The 24,961-nt window shown below is 46.0% G+C and overlaps 1 protein-coding gene across 1 annotated transcript; it reads right to left on the reverse strand.

Annotated features, from left to right (window-relative positions):
- Positions 1-3,129: 3,129 nt before the first annotated feature.
- DLX4 (distal-less homeobox 4) lies at positions 3,130-11,772 on the reverse strand. The gene is made up of 3 exons (XM_020997792.2): positions 11,241-11,772; positions 6,318-6,514; positions 3,130-4,667 (listed from the first exon to the last, which is right to left on the reverse strand). Exons 1-3 carry the CDS (start codon positions 11,536-11,538, stop codon positions 4,431-4,433), a joined length of 732 nt encoding a protein of 243 aa, XP_020853451.1. The 5' UTR covers positions 11,539-11,772; the 3' UTR covers positions 3,130-4,430.
- Positions 11,773-24,961: the final 13,189 nt, after the last annotated feature.

Below are 24,961 nucleotides of genomic sequence, written 5' to 3' on the forward strand. Positions count from 1 at the left end.
CCAGGAGAAATTAGGCTTAGACTAACCTCTTACACCTTAAGCCACAATAAATTCAAAATGGGTGTGTGATTTGAATGTTAAAGCTCCTACCATAAAAAATTAGAAAAGTTTATACAGGGACAGCTAGGGCCTAATGGATAAAGCAGCCATCCTGGAGTCAGGAGGAGCTGAGTTCAGACACTTACTAGCTGCATGACCCTGGGCAAGTCACTTAATCCTAACTGCCTAAAAAAGAGAAAAAAAAAAGATTATATAACTTTCATAGCTATTACTTGGGAGTAAAATCTTAACCAAACAAGGAATGGTTGACTACAAAAGATAAATTAGACAATTTTGATTGCATAAAATTGGAAAACTTTTGCCTGAACAAAATTAATGCAACCAGAATGAAACAGGAAGCAGTTGACTGGTCGGATATAGGTACAGGGGAATCTATATATCAAATATCTGAGATAAGTATTTGATACCCCAGTTACGTAGACAATTACAGAAATGTAAGTCCAAAAGCTATTCCTCAGTAGATAAGTGGTCAAAAGAGATGAACATACAGTTCTCAAAAGAAATGCAAACTATTATCAACCTCACTTCTCCCCAAAGGGGCATTAAGGTTTGAAAAGTCACAAAGATGGGGGTTGGCATACCACTTCTTCTGGTTAGATAAATATTTATAGATATTACTTTTTTCTTTTCCTTTTTAATTCCCTATTATGAGTGAGCATATTTTCTTTTAATGTTATTTTATTTGCTTTTCTTCTTCTAGATTGTCCTTTACTTCTGTGTATTTGCATTCCCAATCTATTGTTCTCTCTTTTCTTTCTTTGGTGAGGCTTGCCATGAAAGATTCCAGTTTTTCTATTAGGCCCATTATTTTCACTGTACAGGTCATAAATTCTGCTCTCATAATTCTAATTTCTCTTTTGAGCCACTCAGGAACAATATGTAGAGGTTCCATATTCTCCTCAAACTCCACAGGATCTTATGTCTAATCAAATATTGGATCGTTTTCCTTTGATTTGCAATATTTATTCATCAATGCCGGAACTCATTCGCTAGATCTGGAGACCATATTTCCTATGGTCATTACTGTTTTTGCTGCTGATTTATCTGTTTGTGTTCATGGTCTTTGAATTCTCTTCTTCTAAATCTTTGATAAGTTCAGTCTCTCCCCCTCTTCCTCCTTATTCTATCCCCCACTTTCTGACTCCATCCCTTCTGTGGTTTTCTTGGGGGTTGGATCTCACAGCATCTCAGTTTCCTCCCATGAAGGGCAGTTCACAGTTCACTTGCCTGGGTCTCTATCCCAACTGGCTTTTGAGTGGTCAGTACCAGCCCAGCTAGATCCTGTGCTCCTTCCTTCATCCTTGGTTGAGTATGGCACCCCCTCCCCCCACACGCATGGAGTATCTCGTCATAATGTCCTGTCCTGTTCTCCCTGTTCCTTAGCTCATTGCCTCAGCAGTTCAGATGCTGTGGTATTGGTGCTACAGGGTTGTTGCCTCCAGCAGGCCTTTGTTCCTGAAAGGCTACTGGCTGCCTCACTATCATGCTGAAGCTAGGGTAAATTTCTGCAGCCTAGAGCTGGGGCCTCTATGGTACAGGAAAGGGAGAAGAGGGACGAGCATGTAGAAGTGGGCTGTTATGGTTGCACATGTATAACCTACATCAGATTGCTTGCCATCTTGGGGAAGGAGAAGGGGAGGGATGGAGAAAAATTTGGAACTCAAAATCTTATTAAAAATAGGGGCAGCTTGGTGGGGCAATGGATAGAGCACCAGCCCTGAAGTCAGGAGGACCTGAGTTCAAATCTGGCCTCAGACTAAACATTTGACACTTACTAGCTGCGTGACCCTGGGCAAGGCCCTTAACTCCAACTGCCTAAAAATAAAAAATAAATGAATGTTGAAAGCTATCTTTACATATAATTGGGAAAAAAATACGATTTTTTAAAAAAAAAAAAAAAGAAGTGGGCTGTTACAAGGTTATGTCCCTGAGTCTGCCAGTGCAGCCTCCATGCTTGGTAAGGAGGCTAGGGAGTCTGAGGTGCTGAGGTCAACTCAAGGTCATGAGTTTGGGTTGTTGTTGTTTTTAACTTTTTTTTTTTATTCTGGGTGTCCTAGACCATGGGGACAGCAGGTTTTTTTTTTTAATCTTTGTTGCATAATTTGTTTTAGAGACAATTGGACATTTGAGTGGTCATGGAAATCAGTGAAAATGTCTAGTCCTCCATTTTGTTGCTCATATGATCTAGATCTATAATCATATGAGATGGTTCTCTCTTGGAGAAAATGAGGGGTGAGGGAGGGATATAGTGGTCAATACTGGAGATGTAAAAATAAAAGATATCAATAAAATTTTATGTTTAAAATACATTCCTCCCTCATTTTACAGCAGAAGAAGTACTGTATATTGTAGAGAGGTTTATTGTTTGCAGGCAGGACACAGTGGCCTACAAGATCACTTCTAACTCTTCTGTGATTCCACAAAACTGAAGCCTAAGGTCACACAGTTGCAGAGTTAGGATTCAAATAGGTTGTATCAGTGATCTATTTTGTCAAATGGGCAGCTAGATGACACAGTGGCTGAAGTAGAGGGCCTGGAATCAGGAAGATGTGAGTTCAAATCTAGCCTCAAACACTTACTAGCTAGGTGACCCTGGGCAAGTCACTTCACCCTGTTTGCCTCAGTTTTCTCATCTGTAAAATGAATGGAGAAGGAAATAGCAAGCCACTCCAGTATCTTTGCCAAGAAAATCCCAAATGGGGTCACTAAGAATCAAATACGACAGAACGACGACAACAAAAACATTGTCAAAGTCACCTTGGACAGGGGTGTGGGAAGCAGCTCAAATCAGATTAAAACGTTAATTGGAAAATACTGAACAAAATAAATAAAAATACAACGAAACATAGATAATATTACATTTAAAAACTAAGTCAATATATGGCCTTCCATTCTTATGGAAGGATCAGTGGCCCAGTTTCTATTTCATTTTGACACCATTGATCTGGATAAGTCAAGTCGAGCTGAAGAGGTTTATCAACTATTTTGCCTGGAAAATCTAGGGACAATCCAGAGAGAACCACAGAAAGGCAACACCCACCACCACTGAGAAACTGGAGAAACTCAGGACCAGAGCAAGAAGGGTTTATTGCAAACTTGAATCATTTAAGGCTGCTAGGGGTAAAGACTTGGGATCTCAGAGAGTGGCTGGCCAAAAAGGGAGCTTAGGCCAGAAGGACCCCTCTAGGCCCTGGGGACCCAAATTCCCTTCAGTACAACAGATGCCCTTTATAAAGAAAATAACTATTCCTTAAACCCAAGGGCAGTGTCCCCACAGGCAAAACAGAACCTGGCTGTAAGGATCTGCATAATCTACACCCAGAGGCAATTATCCAGGTAACCTACTCCTTTTCTTCCCCTACCCCCAGCCTCCTCACTCCTTCCCTCCCCCACCCCAAATCATAGCTTTACCCTGATTTGGCCCTAATGATGTGTACTTTTATAATTTTGTGGACAGTTTTATTTTTAAGGGGGTGGGTAGGAGGGTAAGTGCTTAATAAATACTTGTTAAGTTATCTGGATAATTAGTCCCATTCTGCCCTCGAAATGTGTAGACACATACCTGGGAGGAAGGGGGGGTCTGATGGAGGCAGTGAATGAATTATCCAGTTGTTAGGCCTATACAATTTAAACTCTTTAACTTTGTTTCTTGGGGGCTGGTGCAGAACTGGCATAATTGTCAAGATAATCTGACCCTGAATTCCTCCCCCTGCCCCAAGAACCTGCTTCCCATTCCTGTGAAGTCTTAAGACCATGGAGGCTAACAATGTGTTTCTTGTCATTTTTAGGATTAAGAGCCTTCCCTCTCCCGCATCTCACTGCCAAAGGCAGGGAAAATACAAATAGTAAAGTGGTTGGGGGGTATTTACTGAGTGTGTCTGCCTGGCTTTACTCCCACATGTTCGGGGTTGCAGAAGTCCTTCCAAAGGGAAAAATGGGCCAGACAGGTGACTGGCCTTTGGTCACTTGATTAGTCTGGGGTAGGCAAGGAGGAGCCTGGAGAAGGGAGCCCAGCTCTGCCCCAATGACATTCATGAGGATTTCCTCCTCCTCCCCCCCCATCATAAGCCAACCCAGCCACCATGCTGGCTTCTCTCCTAGGCATTTGTTTGTCCATTTGGAAGGAACTGACCCAACTAGAGAGGGAAGGAGATGGGGTTCAGCTTCAGGTCTGTTTGGGAAGGGGGGCAGTTGTGTGGTGAATGAGTTAAAATGTGTCCATTTTCATTCCAAATCTCCCTCTCCCCTCCAGCTATTCTTCCTCCCCTAAAACCTATCTGGAGATACTTTCCTCCAAGGACCCGGAGAGGAATGGGATGAGCTGGGTCCAGAGCCATGTGGGAGGCATGAAGTGCCCACCCTTCTCAGACTCACATCATCTGGGGTGCTGCCACAGCATCTTGGGGATGCTGCTGCTGGTACCAGGTCCCAAAGTTGCTGACATAGCCCTCAGTAGGTAATGTCCTGGGTCTGGGCATATCCCACAGTGAGGGGAGGGGTGGGGACAGAGCTGGGAGGGCCCCCAGAAGCTCCCCTTCTTGACTGCTGGACCCCTGCTTCATGATCTTCTTATATTTTGAACGTTTGTTCTGAAACCAGATCTTCACCTATTGGGTAAAAGGAGAAGAAGAAATGAGTCAGGAAGGAGGATCTCCTAAGTCCTTCCTCCGTAGGTCCCAAAGTTCAGACTTTGTTCAGAGTGGGTGGAGTGGGATTGGAACCCTTCCCATGCCAGGCTAAATCCATTCAATTCAATTCAATTCAACCAACAAACATTAATTGGCTACTATGCCAAGATATGAAAAGCAGCTTGGTACAATGAATGGAATTCTAGACTTGGAGTAGGAGAAATCTGGGTTCAAATCCCCACTGTGACCTTATTAACTGTATAACCATGGGGCAAATTACTTAACTTCTCAGAGCTTCAGCTAACTCTCTAAAATGATACATTGTAGAAAACTTTGTGATGCACCTTAGCAGAAGGAGTTTCAACACTGAAGGACTCTTAAGTTCCTTCATCTTAAGTGGAAAGCACTGTGTTAGGGGCTGGGGAAAAGAAAATTAGACAAAGTCCCTACCCTCCAAAAGTTTAAGATCTAGGATACTTATGGAAATTAATATAATAAAAATGTTCGATGGTGTGACAAACAGGTCCAAAGGAAAAACTATGCAAAATTAGTGGAGGGGGAGATTATTGCCAGCTTGGGGGAAGAGAGTGGATCAGGAAGGCTTCATGGAAGACATGATACCTAAAATGACCCCAGAAAGAAGGGAAGGGTTTTAATCAGTGGAGATGGGGTTGGTGGGAGGAGTTCTACTAACTGTCCCATGGACATATCTTGTGTGTACAGCAATCTTTATCTATGCTTTTCCCCTACCCAGAAATGCCTTCCTTTCTTGTCTTTGTACCCAAGGCCCAAGGCCATCCCATGGCCACTTTCCTGAACCTAAAAAGATCTACGCTCCTCCTGAGGCCCTATGTTATTTATTGTATGTAGTCATCATTTGGAATTTATCACATACTACCTGGTAAGGTGAAGTTCTGTTCTTACAGGTGTGTGTCTTATCTTTCCTGCTAGACTATAAATAAGCTCTCAGAGAGCAGAATGATCACATCATAGTTGCATCTTCCCGATACTCAGCACAGAATCTATCCTCAATAAATGGTTGATTATTTGACCAGCAGTCTCTGTTTAATTGTATTTCTTTTTTTTTGTTGGTAGTTTTTTGTTTTGTTTTGTTTAGGTCAGGGGTGTTTTGGGGGAGGAAGGGGGACTAGGGTGGCCTAACTAGTGGTCAGCTGCCCGAGTTTGATTTCAGGGACTCCAGAAAGATCTCTCCCCTTCAGCTTCCCAAGGAAGCTCCAAGTTCTGCCATCAGGAGCCCATGGTTCAGGTTTTATCTGGCTACTTAAAATGCAAATAACCAGAGTTTAATCACTCATTAAGTCTTGTCATTTATAAATCTGTGTGAATGAGTTTATCAGATCTTTGAGTCAGTGCCAAGGCAGTGGGGAGAAGTGCCCTGAAACGGGAAGGAGTACAGAGATGGAGGAGAAGGCTAGGCCACATTCAGGGTGCTGAAGGGGGAGGTGGAAGCAGGCTAAAGACAAACTTTGCTTAATGCCCTTTGCCTTCTCATTCCACTCCCTCTTCAAGTCCAATTACTTCCTCTGGGGCTGCATGGAGAACAGAGGAAAGGCAGGGTGGTCTAGGTGGGGCCCCTTCCTCCCCACCCCCAGGGCATCTGGCCCCCACCTGAGTCTGAGTTAGGCCTAGCTGGGCAGCTAGCTGAGCCCTCTCTGGAAGGGCCAGGTACTGTGTGTGCTGGAAACGCTGGTTCAGATGTTGAAGCTGGAGGCTGGAATAAATGGTTCTGGGCTTTCGTAGTTTCTTGGTCCTGCCATTCAGCTGGAGTCCCTCTGGCTGTGGTAACCCAAGTGGCTTCTCCAGGTCTGATGATGGGAGAGCAATAAGAAAAGGAATATTGGTTTCCCAGTATCAGTCATGCAGATGCCTCACTCTTTGGAGCCTAAACATGTCTCTTGGCAGGAAGTTCTCAGAATAGCTGAAGACAGACTCCCAGGGCTCTTCCCCACATGTCCTTAAAGTACCTATTCTTCTTCCAGTCTTTGTCCCTCCCCTGCTGTCCCCTAATTCCAATCAATCCTCTAAATTTCATAGAAGGGGGCTTAAGTGGAAATACCAGAAAAACCAATCCCTAATGCAATCCCTACCCCAAACTCTTGAAAATGAGAAGCCATGTGAAGAGGTAGGAAAGAAGTCACAAGTCCTAACCTACAGCAAGACTGCTTCCATCTAGCCCTTGGGCTTCTATCATTTCACCATTCACCAGAGCAGATTAAGTATTTATTTTCCTCACTCCAGCAGCAGAGACCCTCCTGGGATTGAGTCTCCAGGAAAGCCTGTCCCAGACTTCATCCCAGCCCCATCCTTTCTTCTATGGGCCTTGAATTCCAGAGACAGAAAAGGGTGGGGGGAGTAGATTGTACAGAACCACAGCTTGTCAGAACTGAAAGGGGGGAGTGGGCTTGAGAAATTCCACAAGAACCACATTTTATCAAAAACTAGAAGAGACTTTAGAGTCTAATCCCTCTCATTTTACTGAAAAAGAAACTGAGGCTCAGTGGGAAGGAAGGGATTTGACCCAGGACTTCTCCCATCTTGAAAAGCTTGCCTGCCTGGGTTCACACTCTGTAAGATTAACTTTCTCTCAATCCAAGCTGTCATTCCTATCCCCACCTCCCCCACCCCCCAAAAAAACCACTTCCAAAAAAAAAAAGAGACAGTGTACCAGAGATGGCTTCAATTTGGGGAGAGCTGGATTGCAGGCTGGAGTTTTATACACCCTACAGATGAGCCAGCTTCTTACAACTTTGGCCACCAGGTTTATTTAGTGTTTTTACTATTGGAAGGAAATCGGTCTCTTAAGGGTGCATCACCAAGATCTTCCTCAATCCATTGCTAGTGCTAAGTAAGATGCTGACCAGTTGTGGGACAGGTCCATGGTGGGTGGCTCTGGGGTACTTTTGTTTTGCACTGTGCAGAGCAGGGGCTGGGAGCCCTGACTCCCCAGTAACTACCCCAGAGGAACGACAAAACCCAACCCACCTTGGCCCCCTTCCTCAGTCTAGCCCTGGGTGAGGCAGCTTCTCAGTCCATAAAGTCACTGTGGCCAGTTCATCTTGGGAAACGAGCAAAACAAAACATCCCCTGTGTTTTCAAGCAAATTTCTCTTCCCCTCTTCCATTCCATTTCTCCATTACCCATTATTAAAGGCCTGGAAGGCACCCTCTCTAAACACCCAAACCCCGAAGCTCTTTGTAAATCTTAGAGGACCATGTAAATTATATTATGCCTGCTCTTGTTATTCTGCCCTTTGTCTGTTCTCAGTTGTATGGGTTTCTTCTTTGAATATGTGTTATCTGCATTTGTCAAGGAGTCTGTGTGTGCAGCAATTGTGTATTTGTGTGTCCATGTGTGGCAGCATCTAGTTGGGTGTCTCAGTATCTGACCGGGTGTTTTTCTACATGTCAGGAGGATAACTGTGTATCTGTGTATATTTCACTGTGTGGTCTCTGACTGAGTCCAGTAAAACATTGCCATCCTGGTCTCCATCTGCTTCTCTCCCCACTCCTGAGAGACTGATTTTCTGACTAGGCTGCCTGCCCTCCACCCAAACATTACCAACCACAGCAGAGGGTGCTTCACTCTCTTAGTAGCTCCTCTTTACTGTTCAGAAAAGCTTTCACTCCAAATTTCCAGGAAAAAAAAATACTTTATTTTCCTTTCCTCTCCCAACACAGCTTCCTATATTCCATGATGTCTACATGGTCCAGGACAAACAGTAGAGCAACAATCCAATCTGAACCACCTGTGCAGTTACGATTTTCTCTGACTACAATGGGAGCACAGGGGATGAGGAGTTGAAGAGACAGACAGAGACAGAGATACCAGCAGAGCTGATCTAAGCGCTTCCCCCAGAGCCCACAATCCCAAGAACATGCAGCCAATATTAGCTCCTACTCTGTCCTTCCCTTTCTCCCTTCTCACTGTCTATACCAGGCTCCCAATGATTCTCTGGTCCCAGTGGCAAACCCTGAAAATAACAAGTAAGTTCAGCCCTAGTGACTGCAAACAATCACTGAGCCTCATTTTAAAGGTCGGCTTCCCTTTGTTGGAGAAGCTGCCTCCTAAAAAGCCGCCCCAAAGACCCTAGATGACTCTCCTCAAATTACATCCTGTCACTACAGCTCCAAATAGCAAAAGGCAAACCCTTTCTCATAGTCCCGACTACTGCCTTTCCAAGGCGAAGAGGCCACAGAAATCACTGTCGAAGAGGCAGCCCTCAGAAAGGGGGTGCTACAGATAGTACCTACCCTAAGGAAAGGGAATACAAAACACCCAGTTTCCAGAGCATGGGGTCTGGGTTCCTGGAAAAGTGAAGACAGGAGGCTAGTGAGGAGGAAAGGAGGGAGTGAGAAAGACAGAAGAGCCTCAGTCAGAAATGTTTCTTCATTGGACCCGGGAGAGAAAAGAGAGCAAGAAAAATCCACCATCTTTTCTGATTTTCATTCTGTCCTTTCCCAGAGACCTCAGCTAAGAGAAACAAGAGAAGGTGGATCAGAAAGTTAATCAGAAAACATCAACAGAACAAATCCACAGAGGCGCAAACCCACACCAGTTTTCTTCTTCCAAGGAGGGGGAAAAAAACAAAAACCACCACCACAAAACCATAACATATCCTTGCTCCAAACAGTAGAGATGATGGAGAAAAGGGATTGTGATTCAGGAGGAACTGAGATTCCTGCCTTCCTTTCCTTCAAACATCACCCTAACTCTAGGATGGGGGGGGTGGTAGCCAGATCTTTTCAGGGAAGATGGTAACTGATGTGTAGGAACCACTGTGCCGGGGAGAAAGAATTCTCAAAAACTGGAGACTGAAAGAATGGGTGACATAATACCCAGGGTGGAGATCAGAGCTTCTTGGAGACAAGACAGAATGCCCCACATCCAGGGGAAACGTTGACTTGGATAGAAATCAAAAGGCCTGGATCTTGCCACTAACTTTATATTGTGATCTTTAAAAAGCTGCTCACTATAGGTGTTTCCTCCTCTATCTACCGAGGGGGTTGGACCAGATGATGGAGGGAAGGGGGCTCCCATCACTGACATTTTACTGCTCTTAAGTATTTTTACTGAGCTCTATCAGGAAAGATTGGGCAGGGAAATCCTACTGTGACTGTGTGAAGGATGGTGACTTGGTATGTAACTGAAGGAGAGTGTCATTGTATAGAAAGCTGGGAGATGGTGAGTCTAAGATAGACTAAATGGAGGAGATTACTGAGGGTGTGTGTATCATTGTGAGAGTCTAATTGTGGGAGCAATTAGGTACAATTAGGCTAACTCCTGTGAAGGTGATGTGGGGTGTTAACTGTGCAACCAGGTGTATTTACAGGGCACAGGGTATATGTGAGATGGTGTGCAAATAGTATGACCTGTGTATAGAATATACAAGTCTTCATAACTTTGAGGGAGTTGGGACAATATTTCTTTGTGCATGCAATTATATGAGAACTTGTGAGTGTTTAAGTGCAATGGCCTGTACTTACTTGCTCTGATAGTCCCCCTAAATCTTTACTAAGGTTGATGGCTCCTCCATCCATCCGAGGCTATAATGTTTTATTTGTGGTGTTTGTCCAGTGTACTCTGTACAACTTTTGCTGACAAGGGATTGACTGATTCACAGACCAGTTAGGCTGCTGCTGGGCTCTCCGAAGCCGGGAGAGAGCCAAGAAAATCCAGCATGAGTTTTTTTTTTCCCCATTGTTTTGGGAATGACATAACTCTCACCCAAAGACCTTAAAAGAGGAGTATACTTAGGCCAGGACCCAAAGGGTCAGAGATATGGAAATAAGTTGGAGGGGCGAGGAAAAAAGATCTCGACTCCCAGACCTCCTGGTTCCTTAATCGCCAAAGCCTCAGCTGTGTCGAAGTCTCTCCCACTTAACTTCCCTCATAGGAAAATGGATTCTCTTGTCTTTTTTTTTTCCGTTAAATTCCATGGAACTTAGTGGATGGTGGGGGTGGGGAAAGAATGTCCCAAATAATCCCCCTCTCCACCTCATGAATAATCAGACCGCTGGCCAGGGTGTGATTTCTCTTAATACGGGTTTAGTGTAAGAACCACTTAGAAAGACTGTTGCTCCTGGTGTCAGAAGAAGAGGGCGATTTTTTTCTTGGGGAGCTTGGGGAGTTCTGGATGATGGTAACACAAGCATCCCCGCTCCCCACTTTTTCCCAAAGTATACATCTGGATTGTTTCAATTTTCTCTTTACACGTAGCAACACTTACATGCCCAGTTGCGTGGATATGGGGTTGGGGGGCACGAGCGGGTAGGGAACGGCCCCGGCTTTACTTAACTACAAATCGAAACCAGGTCGAACTTGAAAGGAGAAGGGGATCGACCCGCCAACCCCTCACCCCTCCTTCCGCATCCTTCTCTCCCTCAACCCTAGGTCGACTCGATATTTCAATCCCGCTATCTGCGCCCAACCTTTGGAGGGCGAAGTAGTGGGGTGAAAAGCTGGTACCCGGGATTCGCCAGAAACGGGGAAACTGTTGTCGGATAACCCGCTCCCCCGGCGCTTCCGCCTTACCTGCCACCGCCTGCAGACTCACTGCAGGGCCACGGAGATGCAGCGAGGCGGTCCCGGGCTGCTGGTAAGGCAGGTGGGGGCCGCTGGGGGCTGGGGGGCTGACATAAGGGTAACCTACCGCGCAGCCGTACGACTGCGAAGCTCCCGAGTAGGGCCCCTCGCGGGGCTCAGGGGACGAGGGCTGCAGACCGCGGGGGTACGGGGAAAGGGAGTGTGAGGGCGGAGGGGCAGGCGGGAAGTCCTGGAAGGAGGCTTTGGAGGCATCGCGTCCCAGAAGGGTGATAGGCAAAGAGGTCATGGTTACAGTGGCCCTGGGCCTAAAGATTCCTGGCACCTGGACCCATGGCCTGGCCAACACCAACCTCCCTCCACCTCCTTCTACCCCGTGCCTCCTGCCGCTCTCCCTTCCCCGAGCCCAGTACACCGGGTTCCGATGAGCCTCCCCCCCCCCCACCCCCTAACTTAAAATCTCGGGGAAAGTCTCTCCCCACGCCGCCTCCCGCAGAGAGCGCGAGGAGGGGGAGGGGGTGGGAGGGGGGCCAAGGCCCCCACCCCCCAGTTTATCCCTCCCCCCACCCCAGTTCGTCAAGCCCCCTCCCTTTCCCTCTACTTCTTCGCAGGATAAGATTCTCGGGCCCCGGGGAGGGGGGGGCACCCACCCTGCATCCTGGATTGGCTAAAATGCTCAGAGACGTCACTGAACCCCCTCCCGACCACGCCCCCCAGCAACCCTTTGGAGTAATTCACCTCAGGAAAGTTGTGAGGTGGGATCTGTGTACTGGATTCAGGGTATCAATGGAGAGGGAGATGCCGTAAAACCACTAAGTTCCCCTGGGGCTTGGGGGAGAGCCCAAGAGTCCTGGAAGGCAGAGGCTCCTCACCCGGGGAAGGTAGTTTGGAACCCGAGGGGCCGGGTAAGGAAAGGCCTGTGTTAGTCGGCTCTGAATCGCAGTTGGGCAGAGGTAGTTGAGGAGAGAGAAGGGTTCAGGGGTAGGGAGTCAGTTAGGCAGGTGCAGGGGATTGCGCAGCTGACCTACACTGACACTTTCCTCCCGGCCGCCGGCCTGGTTATTGTTTCTCCTGGGGACAAGGGACGCAGGGCTCTGAGCCCTTCTCGTCCCCCAGGAAGAAACAAAATGTTCCGAAATCAGCAAACATTCCCACCCCCGCCCCCGCACTCGCATCCCCTCACCCCGTTTGCAACCCTGCGTCCAGGCCCAGGTCCCGGCCCGGGCCTACCCTGCCCCAGCGGGACGGAGTGGGGCGGGCCAGGCGGCTGCAGGTTTGGGAGGCAGGGCAGCAGGTTCAGCTCGTCGGAATGTGGGGCTGTGCAGCGGCGAACCGTGCTTAATGAGGTTGTTGGTAAACAGATCCTGGGCGGAGGGAGGTCGCTTGCAGCCGCGAGTTAGGAACGGAAACCAGCGCCCAGCCAGCTCGGCTCACGTGTTTTGAATACACACCCCCTTCTACACACGCAGGCATAAGCACTCAGGGCACCTGCCCGGGAATCCACGCGCTGTGCCTTGAGTCTTCGCTCTGGGTCCCAGAGATGTCTGCGCTTCTTGTCCATACCAGAATTCCTGGCTTTCTGATGGGACAACTTCGAGGCCAGGGAAAAGAGTCAAAATTAGGCGTGGGGGCAGCCACCGGCACACAGCTCCCGGCTCCCCGAGTCAGACTTTCAAAGTGGCTCATTATCAGTGGCCTTTTACGCTTTCCCCTCAGGCCCAAAGCCCTGAGCATGAACCCTCAAACGACCAAATCACTGACCTAAGAGAGTTTGGGGGTGATGGACAGATGGAAGTGGAGGCCTTAATGTCTCCTAGAGATTCCCAGAAATACATCTGATTGGGTCAGTAAGGCCATGAAAGTTCGAAAATCAGGATCTTCCCTTGCTTCCTAAGAGTGAGAATTTGAGCACCGTAAACACAAGGAAACAAATGTGCTCACAATCATAATTGCTTTTAAACGCATAAAAATAAGAGCACAATCCAAGTATACTACAGTGAACACACTCACACGTGTAGCATTCACATAAAAATGTATATATGTTTCAGAAACATTCACCCACTGTCTCAGTAACTGCTACTGGACTGGTATTAGCTTCATTTTCTTGAAATCATATGGTTAAAGTTTGTGTGTCTGTAAGTATATTTATATATACCTATGTACATATGCATATAAATATATGGTCTTTGTAACATTACTTGTGTTCCATATTGTTAAAATGGAGGTTGAATGATCACTTCTAGGGGATGTATAGAGAATATTTCTACACCGGTTGAGGGCTTGAATTAAATGATCTTGGAGGTCCCTTTCCCCCACCTCTTGGATTCTATGGTTCAAGAACAAGGGGCTGCCCAGTGAATGGTAGAAGCTTTCACAAGTTTTTGCATTTATTGAGGATCAGACTGTGTCTGCAACTAATGGCCCTGCTTGCCATTGGTTGTTAAGCCCAGGAATAAAAGTAAAGCCCCGTGCTACTTAAATGTGGCACCTTTCAGAAGCCTCATTTCTTCTAACAATGCTTTAGTGGCACAGGGGTGATGGAGGTTGTTTCTGTCTGAGAATCAGGAGACCTGGGTTTAATCTAAGTTCACCATTAGCTCTCTGCTTGGGCAAGTCAAATTAAAGTGATCTCTAAGCACCACAGGGTGCTTTCCACCTTCTGTGGAAACAATACTAGATACCTTGTGCCTCCCCTCATTCTCCAACAAAACAGTAGTCTATCTGCTTACTGTACCTGCATATTTGGGACTGTGATCAAGAACACTTTTCATGCTCATATCTCTTCAAAGAGTCTGAGCAAGGGGAGTGCCCACCTTGTGAGGACTGGTTAAAGGAATGAGAGCATCTCTGACTGGCTTTAAGCATAGGAAGAAATAGCATCATCTAGGACTGGGGTAAGGGACAGGGAGAAAAATAATTGAAGGGACAGGAGGAAAATAAGAAGTCTGTCCTGTCATTCTCAGGTGTTGAGTTGTATGTAGGTGTGGCATGGAAAGAAAAGAGGTTAAGTTAGTTCCCAGCTGAGGGCCCTGTACCTTTAAGAGCAGCAAACCTGGATGAAACTGGACACCTACTAAGCCAGAGGGATAGAAACTAGTTTTCCAAGAAAGAAAACTCAGAGCCCAGACCAGGGCAAATGGAAACCCAGGTCCCTAGGGGCTTTTAGGTTTGGGATGGTTCTTTATTGGAGGAGAAGGGTTAACTTCCTGGGGCTACCTGAAAATCCCATTCCTATGGCAACTTTAAATTCAGAAAAGCTTTTGATTCTTGGGAATTCTCCCTCTGATCACATTCCCAGTGCCTGGCCCTCCTTTCAGGCACAGTTCAAGTCTTTAAGCAAAGAGGACAGACACAATCACTCTAAAGTTTTTGTCTGCTGTCAAGCCCTAGTCACTCATCAATCCTTCCCCCTAACTTTTCTTCTTCTATGACCTGCTCTGCCCCACCCCAAGTGGCTTGGGGGGGGGCACCTGGATTCTAAGTACGTCCCAGACCCACTGTAGTACCCCAGACGCTGGGGTAGAGGATGAATGGGAAGAGTTTTAGGTTCCAGTCCCCGGCACCTGAAAGGGCAACTTGAGTTCAGCACCTCCATTCTCTTCTCTCTGCCATTTCTTCCAGTTGGCAGTTCATTTCAATAAGTTTTGGAACTTAATTTTATTTTCCTCTTTTCCTGCAAAAAATTGTGTCTTTTGTTATGTTAATTAATTTCTGAATATGTCCTGAAACAAAAACTGAAAAGGAAACAAAAAACCCTCCACAAAACCAATGAACATAGTAACTATGTCTAACACTACACACAGTGTTCTGTACCTCATATAGTCCCCCACCACTGCAGACAGAGCCTTCTCTCTCCTACTAGATCGTAAGCATCTGGAAGACAATCTCAGCATCAGGTCAGATTTGTATCCTCAGCAAGTCCCTTGCACATGATAGGCATTTAAGAAATGTTCATTAAATTGAACTGAATTTGATGCTTTGAGATTTCAGCACAATCCCCTTTTAGAAACATAATCTCTATGAAACAGGCCAGGTGGGAGAGGTAGAAGGCTGGATATGGAGGCTATAGAATCATAGGATTTCAAGTTGGAAGGAACCTTAGAGACAAATGACATATGCCAAGTCTCCCATTTTGCAAGTGAAGAAATTGAGGTACAGGAAGAGTGAATGACTTTGCAAAGTCTCCAAAGGTAGCTTAATGACAGAGACAGGACTAGAATCCCGAGCTGATTCCCACTCCAAGGCTTCTTACTTCCCCTCTCCCTGCCCATAACCAGGACATTCTTCTTGTCTGCTTATCTTCACTTCTCAGCTTGCTGGGAGTAGGAAGACAGCAATCATCAGGGGTTCTCACCAATGAAGAAGATAGGACACATAGAAACAGATTGAGATGTGAGTTCTGATTTTGCCACTACTCACTGTTTGTGTGACTTTGAACAAGTCATTTATCCTCCTTAATTGTGTAATTTGTCTTACTTTCCCCCAGCTTACTCTTCCTCATATTAGAGGATAAACTACCCGAGGGCAGAGAGTGTGTATTATCTCGCTCTGTGCCTTGCATAGGGACTTTGCACACAGTAGATGATAAATAAATATCAACTTATGAAATGGTGTAAATGAGTTTTTGGAAAAGGAGGCAAGGGGGAATGTGGATGAGGGAAATCAAAGAACAGTTATCATGGGATTTAGAGCTAGAAGAAAGGACCTTGGAGATTATCTAGATCAATTCCCTTCATTTATTTTACAGAGGAGGAAACTGAGGCCCAGACAAGCATAGTGACTGGCCCAAGTCGCTATTCAGCTAGTACCATTCAGCTAGTAACAGAGACGACACTGGAATCGGAGTCCTCTATTCCCAAGTCAAGTACTCTTTCCAACTTCACCAAGCTCTCGAATGTTTCCCATATATGTAGCCTGGAGGGACAGGGGCAATACGTCTGAAAACAAACAAAAACAAACAAACTATGGGTAACTTAAGAAAATTAATCTTCAAGGAGGACATATTATATGTGATTATATTTTACTGTAGGCTCCATCCTATTTGAGTCTGTTATGTCTCCTTACTATGGTCTACTCTTCCACTGAAAGAACAAACGCCTCTGAGGATAGAAATGATGGCAAAGAATAATTCATATTATTCCAAGGGCTCTGCAACAAAACTCTTGTGTCTCCCCTCTCCCCCTATACCACAATAAATTTTCGAAAATGAAAGAACTCTGGACTGGGAGTCAGAGGACCAGAGTTCTTTCCCATCCTAGTGCTGCCAGTAATGACCCTGGACAAGTCCCCTCTTGGAATCCTAACTTCCTACTCTGTCAAGAAAAATTTTTTTTGAGGGGGAGGAGATAAATGTTCCCAGTTTAGATTTCATAAAGTTGTGGTAAAGATTAAAGGAACTAATGGATGTGTATTGTAACGGAAAACAGAGAACCTGTCTCCAGACCATTACCTAGGGCCAGATACCCCTGCTCTTCCCCATCCTTCTCCCAAGAGAATTTTGACATCGTCATGGAATTTATTTTAGAAACAGCTTAATTGAGATTTTGAAGCAGAGGAAGGAAAGACTATGGTTCTGGTGAAACAAAACAAAAATGCAAATGGAAGTAACACTAGCTGTAGCTAGTCCCACCTGGCTGGCCGTCTAAAACCCCGTCTAAGACTTGCCCTAGTTAAGTCTGCCCCATTAGGCTACCTGCGCGCCGTCATCTGGAGAAATGAACTTATAGATGCTAGCACAAAGGCAATATTTTCCTCCCTTTCTAGGTTCCTAGGATCTTCGAATATCATCTAATCTCTTAATTTTGCAGTTGAGCAATCCGAGCCCTAGATAAGTTCGGCGATTTGCGGAAGGGGACTAAGAAGTAACAGGGTAGAAATTCGTATCCAGGTTTTCTGATTCTATATCTAACTGCTCTTTCGATGTACCAACCTAGAGAATAGGTGTTGAGGTGGTGAGGGTCAAGCTGGCCGGCAAGAAGAAAGGGGCTGCTCTCCAGAAGGAAGGGAGAAGGGGAGAATGTGGAGGGAAGTTGAGTCAAGAAAAGTCTACTCTTACATTACAATTTACCTAGGGAGAGACTAGGACACATTACAGACCTGTCCTTCAGTGCAGAGCTTGAAGGACCGTCACCGATCTCTGTTAGCCCGTTAGATCCAAGCAACAGCTCTACGAATCGGGTAGGCAGGCAGGTAGGTAGATGGGTTGCTTGGTTGGCGGACAGGCAGATTAGGGATTAGCTTCTCCACTTTGCAATTGAAGAAAACGAAAAGGGAGTGACTTGCCCAAGTTGAAGAAGCCAGTTGGTGACAAATCCACCTGGGGAGCCTAGGTCTCTTGCGAATGGCTATAGCATTCTGTACTTAATGTATTTCCACCCCCTATCTCCAACCCGACTCCACAGGGATGTAGAGAGAAAAAATTTCTAAGCCTTAAAGCACAGTACAGGTGAAAGAAAGCTATTGTTCAAATCAATTTTACCTCTGGACTGCAGATATGGACCAGTGTCTAGTTTGTCTGTCTGGCCGCCTTGATCTCCTCACGTGACTTTATACACTCCAAGAGTCTTACCTCATTTTGTACCCCCTTTTTGCTCCTAGCACATACTGCCTTAGGTCGTCGTGATTTGAATGTGTACATCTCACTCCTCTGAGACCTAGCAAAAGCTCGAGAGCAAGGATTGTGTCTTTGCTGTCTCAGCCAACTTTCTAGCACAGCTTTGTACCCCCGGCAGTTACTTGCAGTAGATACTTCATTGTTAAGCTTTGTTGAAATGATGAGAGAAGGAACGGGTCAGGTTGATTGAAAACCCTCCAGGGACACAAGTGATTTTTTTTTTTACTGGAAATATCTGGATTGGTGTTGGCCTGAGAGGTTCCTCCTTCTTTTTGCTTGTTAGGTTCCTGAACCCGTCCTCTAAAACTTCACTTAAATGCCATCCTCATATAGGAAGGGTTCTTGAGTCCTTCCTACCCATTCCCCCAATCATTAACGACCTTCGCTCCTCCCCCCCCCCCTTCCCGGGGCATTCGCTTTCCCCTTTGAGACCCTCGGCATGTATCATTGTGCTTTAAAGCGATCTGTGGTCGACTGTAAGATCCTTGAGGGCAGGGACATCCAGTCATCTAAACTTCATTTCTCGGGTCATCTGGCACGCTACTCCTCTCTGCACACAGCAGGCGCTTAAATGTCTGCTCTAGTGCATTTCATTCTATCTAACGAAATAAACACGTGTTGCTCCGGCGTCTTCACTTTCCGATTCTCAAGCTGCACACAAGACGCGAAGTCCACACCTGACACGAAACCTCTGGTCATTGTCAGGACAAAGTAACCAGACACTTTCACCACTCATTCAAATCTTCCCTTTCCTGAAATATCTGGATAATTGCTCCCAATCTCTGCCGTTCTTTGTTTGGCCTTTACTTCATTCAGCTAACAGAAATAGTGAATAATGCCTGCCTGCCTGCTTGGGGCCCCCTCAGTGAGGGCGCCTCGCATTCTGGCTGTCCGGTGCTACTTCAGAAAATGCCCTGTAGTCTGGGTGTGTGTAGAGGAAGGGAGCCACGAAGTGATTGAGGCAAGAGGTGGCCCTCAAACTAGGACATTTGGGTTCCGTGCTTTCTCTGTTGGTCAAGTCCACGAAGTCAGTCCCGGCTGGTGCTCTCCTTTCATACATCACAGTTATTTTGAGGGGATATAGGTCTTTGAGTCCAATCAGCTCATTTTACAGAAAGGGAACCTTTCAAAGGTTCAAGTAACTTGGGAAGTTAATAAATAACATGGAGAGTACCTTGTCCATGGTCACACAGGCAGTACGTAGCATAAACGAGATTCGAACACAAGTCTTTTGATTTTTAGATTCAGCAATGCTCATCCCATTGCATCATTCCTCACTTCCTCTCCCCCTGACCCACTCTCAACTCCAGCGAAAAAAGCTCTTAACACTGAGTTAACATTTTAAAATGTGTGTGCGCGCGCGCGCACGAGCGATCTTTGAGGATGAAAATTGGGGGAGAGGTCACCGTTATAAATTCCCACCTACCACAATTCTCTCCAGTTTCCCACACACACACCCCACAACACTGCAACTGAGGCGAACTGAATGAACCCCGTTGATTTGAATATCTTTTAAAGCGAGTAGATTAGAGCAGGATTCGGAGATATGGACTGCGAAATCCACTAGGATCTTCCTGGAGAATTTGAACGAGGGCTGCAGGCGCACTTCAGGAAAGAACAAAAATAAAATGGTCTGTTTCAGAGCTGGCTCAGTCCTCGGTCCTGGCAGGGAGGCAGGGAGACAGCGAAGGATTTATTTGGGTTTGGAAAGCACTTTCTCCAGACACCAGAAAGGATAGTCTTTGAATCTTTTTGTGATACTGCAGGGGATCTGTGAGCTTTGCACAATACTTGGTTTGCAGCTTTCTGCTGCATCTGTCGTTATCTGTTTCTGTCCATTACAGGTATTTGTGTTTGGGCTGTATGTTGACTGCAAGCTCCAAGAGCTTATGTCTTCTCTAAACTTTGTACCTCTCCCAGCGCCTAGCACAGTAGGGAGAAAGGGAGGGAGGGATGAAGGAAAGGAAAGAAGGAAGAAAGAAAGGAAGAGAGAAGGAGGGGAGGAGAGAAGAGAAGCAAGAAGAGAAAGGAAGGAAGCCAAATGAAATCAGTAAGAGCAAAACCCGCATGAAACGAATCTGGCGTAAAACAACAACCGCAAGTAGAGGAAACGGTCCTTGAGGTGGTAAACCCTTCCAGTCCCCGGAACTGAGCGGTCAGTTTGGAGGGGGGGCGGTGGGAGTCTCCAGCCTTCACTTCCCTGTGGTTCAAAGCTGGAACTCTGGCCGGAATTTAAGGGCATTTCTTACAAGGCAGCATTGAAGTGGCGCAAATTCATGGCTCAGCACAGATGGGAAAAGAAGCTATCTCGGGGTTGGATGATCCGCATACACACACACACACACAGTCCTTGCTTCACTTTGACTTGAGTAGGCGAGACCCCAACCAGCCTCAAATTGTGTTTGTTTAATAAGGAAAAGATTTTGCCCGTTTCCAGTTAACATTTCTTAATTTGGAGACAAAGACTCGGTCAATTGCTGGGCTCCTGGCGCCCCGCCACAATGAAGGGGTGTGTGTGTGTGTGTGTGTGTGTGTGTGTGTGTGTGTGTATGTATACACGTGTGCAATTGGGGGATGGGGTACGGACGCCACGGAGAAGTCCGTCCAAACTCTGCAGGGACGGGCAGAGATGTGGACATCGATACAGAACAAGGAGAAAGTGGAGCCGCAGAGGCAAGATTTTTTTTTTTATATTTAAATACTGTAAAGTAGTAGGGCTGATCGAATCAGCAAACCTTTTAATGGAAGTATCCCAGCCGGAGTAAGAAAAGTAGTTGGGGTAGTGCACTAGAAACTGACTAGAGAAAATGATCACTAGACTAGTGGGTGACTGGTATAAATCTATATGTTTTTATATTTATCAGCTTTTGGGAGGTCTGGTCATACCAGGCTATGGGTAGGCACGGTGGAAGGAATTGGAGCAGGCAGAGGAGATTGGGAGATTCTATTCTTTCCTGGCTAAGGGCTATGGTAGAGGAATGTAATGAGAGGGGTCCATCACCCCCACCCCCCCATTCCCCAGCCTTACTATTGGGGCAGCTGCCACCGCTGGGGATAGGGACAGAAAGATAGATAGGCCGTGGCAGGGAGTTGGGTGCAGATAGGTGGAGTCCAGCGAGCCTGCCTGAGAGGTGGGTGGTGATGGTGAGAGGTCTAGAGCAAGGCTTCTTAAAATTTTTCCACTTGGGACCCCTTCAGCGCTTTTAAACTGTGGGTCCTGACTGCATATGGAAGACCCTTCTGCTTTTGGAGGGGAAAGGGAGGAATATTCAACTCCCCAATAGTCCTCATTTGTTCCAATTAGCTCCCCTTGAAAAACGGTTGCACATTGGAAGGTCACAGAAGGGGGGGAGTGAAGGGGGGGTTTCTGGGAGATTGGAGGAAGGAATGAGACAGCAGGAATGGGAAGAAAGAAAGAAAGGGCTCAGAGGCCACAGTGCCAGAGACTAAAGCAGAGACTCCTCTCCTCCTCCTAGTCCTCTTGGATCATTTGGGAATTAATAGATTTATCCCCAGAGTGTGGGTGGGGGGGTGATCCAAGCACACAAAAAAGGATTTGGGGGTGAAGGAACCTGTCCCGTTTGACCATTTTGTGTACTTGTGTTTTGGGGGTCCAAGGTATCCAACAGGCACCACTCCTCATCTGGAGTCATCAAGGCCACCTCATTGCTCCCTATTGCACTGATAGGGTAAAGGTTACAATTAGGGTCCGGCTAAGAGTTAGCATTTGGGGTAGTGAGGATTGGTTAGGCTATATTATTGAAACAGGGTTTGGGCACATCCAACTCTTTTTTTTTTTAAGTGTATAAAGCTGAGGTGGGAAACCTCTGGCCTCGAGGCCATGTGTGGCTCTCTGTGTCTTCAAGTGTGGCCCCTTGACTGAATCCAAACTTCACAGAACAAATCCTTTTAGACTCCTAGTTGAAAGGAATGAATGGGGGATGGGGGGAGAATAAGCACAAGGAGAGAAGGCCTATCCTTCCTTTTCTTTCTCTCACCTCAGCCTTTCCCCGTTCTTCCTCAACTTTCTGGGCTCCCAGTGCTAGCCTAGATTTACAGAAATTCCTCCAACCTCCACTGCCAGCCCTTCCTCAACTCAAAATCCACAACCATGAGACACTTAGAAATGTCTTTTATTCAAAAGAGACTCAAGGTCTTCTAGGACCTCCAGAGTGATTTCATCAGGACTGGCCACCAAGCTTCTCACCTGAGCAAGAAAGGGTGTGTCACAGAATATATGCAGATGTATGCAAATTAAGCGACCCAACCCCAGTCTCCAGACTCCTGGCTGGCCAGCCTGGACTAAGTAAGACTGGTCCCTCCCCTCTTCCCCCATTTCCCCAGCCCCACCCCTGACTCACCCTCCGGCATGCTGCCTGGAATGCCGCCTCCCCAGCCCAGTTTCTTCCCACTTGGGAAACAAGCTCCTGGAATCACCCTAGAGCCCAGATCTGGAATATCAGGAGTTGAAGGAGCATCTGGTTTGGGGAACAGTAGAGAGGGGAAGTACTGCTCACCTTCTGGGGAGGAGGCAGTGGTGAAGGACAGCAAAGGAGCAAGCAGCTGGGCTCAAGAATCTAGAAGCTCAGAATCTAGGCTCTCAGAATCTAGGCTCTACCACCTTTTACTATGACTTCAGGCATGTTGCTACAGTAAGCCTCAGTTTTTTCATCTGTAAAGTGGAGCTAATAATACCTGCCCCAGGCCCTCTCTATCTCACTAGGTTTTTGCAAGGAAAGTACTTGGTAAACCTTAGAGCACTTTATAAATATGAGTTACAAAAATAATTCTGTTGTTGTTCAGCCGTGTCTGACTCTCTGTGACCCCATTTGGGATTTTCTTGGCAAAGATACTGGAGTGGTTATTTCCTCCTCCAGCTCATTTTACAGATAAGGAAACTGAGGCAAATAGGGTTAAGTGTCTTCCCAGGGTCACACAGCTAGTAAGTGTTTAAAGTCAAATCTGAACTCAGGAAGATGAGTCTTCCTGATTCCAAGCCCAGTGCTTTATCCAATGAGCAACTAGCTGCCCTATTATAATAATATCTAGCATTTATGTAGCACTTTAAGGTTTGCAAAGTATTTTGCATGTTATCTCATTTTATCTTCACAACAACCCTGAGAAGTAGGTGCTATTATTATCCTCGTTTTACAGATGAGCAATACTGAAGCTAAGGGAGATTAGGTGACTTGTCCAGGGTCATACAGCTACTAAGTGTCTGAGGCTGGATTTGAACTCAGATCTTACATTGCTTACAATGCTAGATAAATATGAGTTATTATTATATTACTTGCCTTGCCTCTCAGGGTTGTTTTAAGTAAAGCACTTTAGACCTACAGAAATGAAAGGTATTATTAATTATAATGGAGAGGGGTTGAACTCCCTTCAGTGGACTTAAAAAGAGGAAAGCACATATCCCTGGAAAGCAGGTGTTGGTAGGTGGCTAAGCACCAGAAATAAGGGTGCAGGTGTGGGGAGAAGGCAACCAAGTCCTAGAGCTGGAGAATTGTGTGGGGAAGACAGGTAACATGTGAAGACTGGGCTGGATTAGAAAAAGGATTTCTGTCAGAATGCCACCACTTCCAACTCATAGGAACATAGATACAGACATGGAAGGACAATTTAGTCAAGGTGTTCCTAAAATGTTTTGTGTTTCATGGACCCCTTTGGCAGTCTGGAGAAGCCTGTGTACCCTTTCCCAGAATAAAGTTTTTAAATGCATAAAATTACCAAGGAAACCAATTACATTGAAATGAAGTTATCAAAGTATTTTAAAAAGCAAATTCACAGACCTCAAGTTAAGAACCCCTGATCTAGTCTATTTTATAGGGGAGGAAACTGAGGGAAGTAAACCCAGGGAAGTAAAATGACTTATCTAAAGTCACACAGGTAGTGTCAGAGGGGGATTTAAACTTAGGTCTTCTTGACTCCAGAATAAGTGTTTAACCAACCCTTTCCTCATGGATCCTGCTGTGTGACCTTAGGAAAGTCACTCGCTCTCTCTGGGGCCACAGTTTCCTCATCTGCAAAATGAACGGTTGGGACTGGTTGACCTCTGAGCTTCCTTCTAGCTCTAAATCTGTGACCTTATCCTAGTATCCTTCAGTTCTTCAAAAAGCCATAGACAAAGAAAGAAACCCCGAAATGGTAGAACATTCAGGCAGTGAGCCTTACAATTTACCCTTTCTAGGCTATTTCTTATACTTTTTCCCACTTACTGGTAATATCCTCCTGCCATCTTGGGTCCCATCTTAAATGAACCATTCATTCAAGAGTAGCTCAAAGCCCCTTCCTCTAGGCCTGTGTACCCCAGAAGACTGAGTTCTCCCCCTCTTTTGATACCCTTTTCATACCTCACACTGGGCTCATGTGGCCCTTAATAACCCAACTAATGAAGAAAATGAGATGTAAGGACATTGTCAGAACCTTCACTGCCAGAGGCCCCAAGTACTGAATGACTCAAGTCTGGGGGGAGTGGGACAAACACTTGTCCCTTTACAGATAATCCTCTCCAACATGGTATCTCCCTTGATCCGAGATCACCAGACCATGCAAGCCAGGGGATTTTAACCTAGGAGGTGCAATGGATAGAATTCTGGGCCTGGAGTCAGGAAGATATAAGTTCAAATCCGGCCTCAGACACATACCAGCTGTGTGACCTTGGGCAGGTAACTTAACCTCTGCTTGCAAAACAGGGACAATAATTGTACCTGCCTCCCACAGTTGTTGTGAGGATAAAATGAGATAATATTTGTAAAGCACGTAGCACCATGCCAGGCATATAGTAGGTGCTATATAAATGCTAGTTATTATTATTATTAATTATTATTTCCCTCTTCTCAGTCCTGCCAGAGCTCTTGCTACACTTGAGGTAGTTAAGTGATGCAGTGGTTAGAGTTTTGGATTTGGAGTCAGGAAAACCTGAATTTGAATCTTGCCTCCAATACTTAATTGCTATGTGGCCCTGGGCAAGTCAGTTCAATGCTATACAACTCAGTTTCCTCATCTATAAAATGGGAGTGTAATATAGACTTTACCACAAGGGGCTGTTATGATCAAATGAGACGGTTTGGATAAAGTGCTTTGAAAACCTTAAAAC

Source organism: Phascolarctos cinereus, unplaced genomic scaffold, assembly GCF_003287225.1.
Source record: "Phascolarctos cinereus isolate Bilbo 61053 unplaced genomic scaffold, phaCin_HiC Scaffold_5;HRSCAF=322, whole genome shotgun sequence".
In the NCBI taxonomy this organism is placed as follows: Eukaryota; Metazoa; Chordata; class Mammalia; order Diprotodontia; family Phascolarctidae; genus Phascolarctos; species Phascolarctos cinereus.

Excerpts from the sequence above, each read along its gene's own strand:
- DLX4 (XM_020997792.2), bottom strand. The coding sequence starts at position 11,538 with ATGACCTCTTTGCCTATCACCCTTCTGGGACGCGATGCCTCCAAAGCC. Across the intron at positions 6,515-11,240 it reads GAGTCTGCAGGCGGTGGCAG|ACCTGGAGAAGCCACTTGGG; the intron begins GTAAGGCGGAAG and ends TCCCATCATCAG. Across the intron at positions 4,668-6,317 it reads TAGGCCTAACTCAGACTCAG|GTGAAGATCTGGTTTCAGAA; the intron begins GTGGGGGCCAGA and ends TTTACCCAATAG.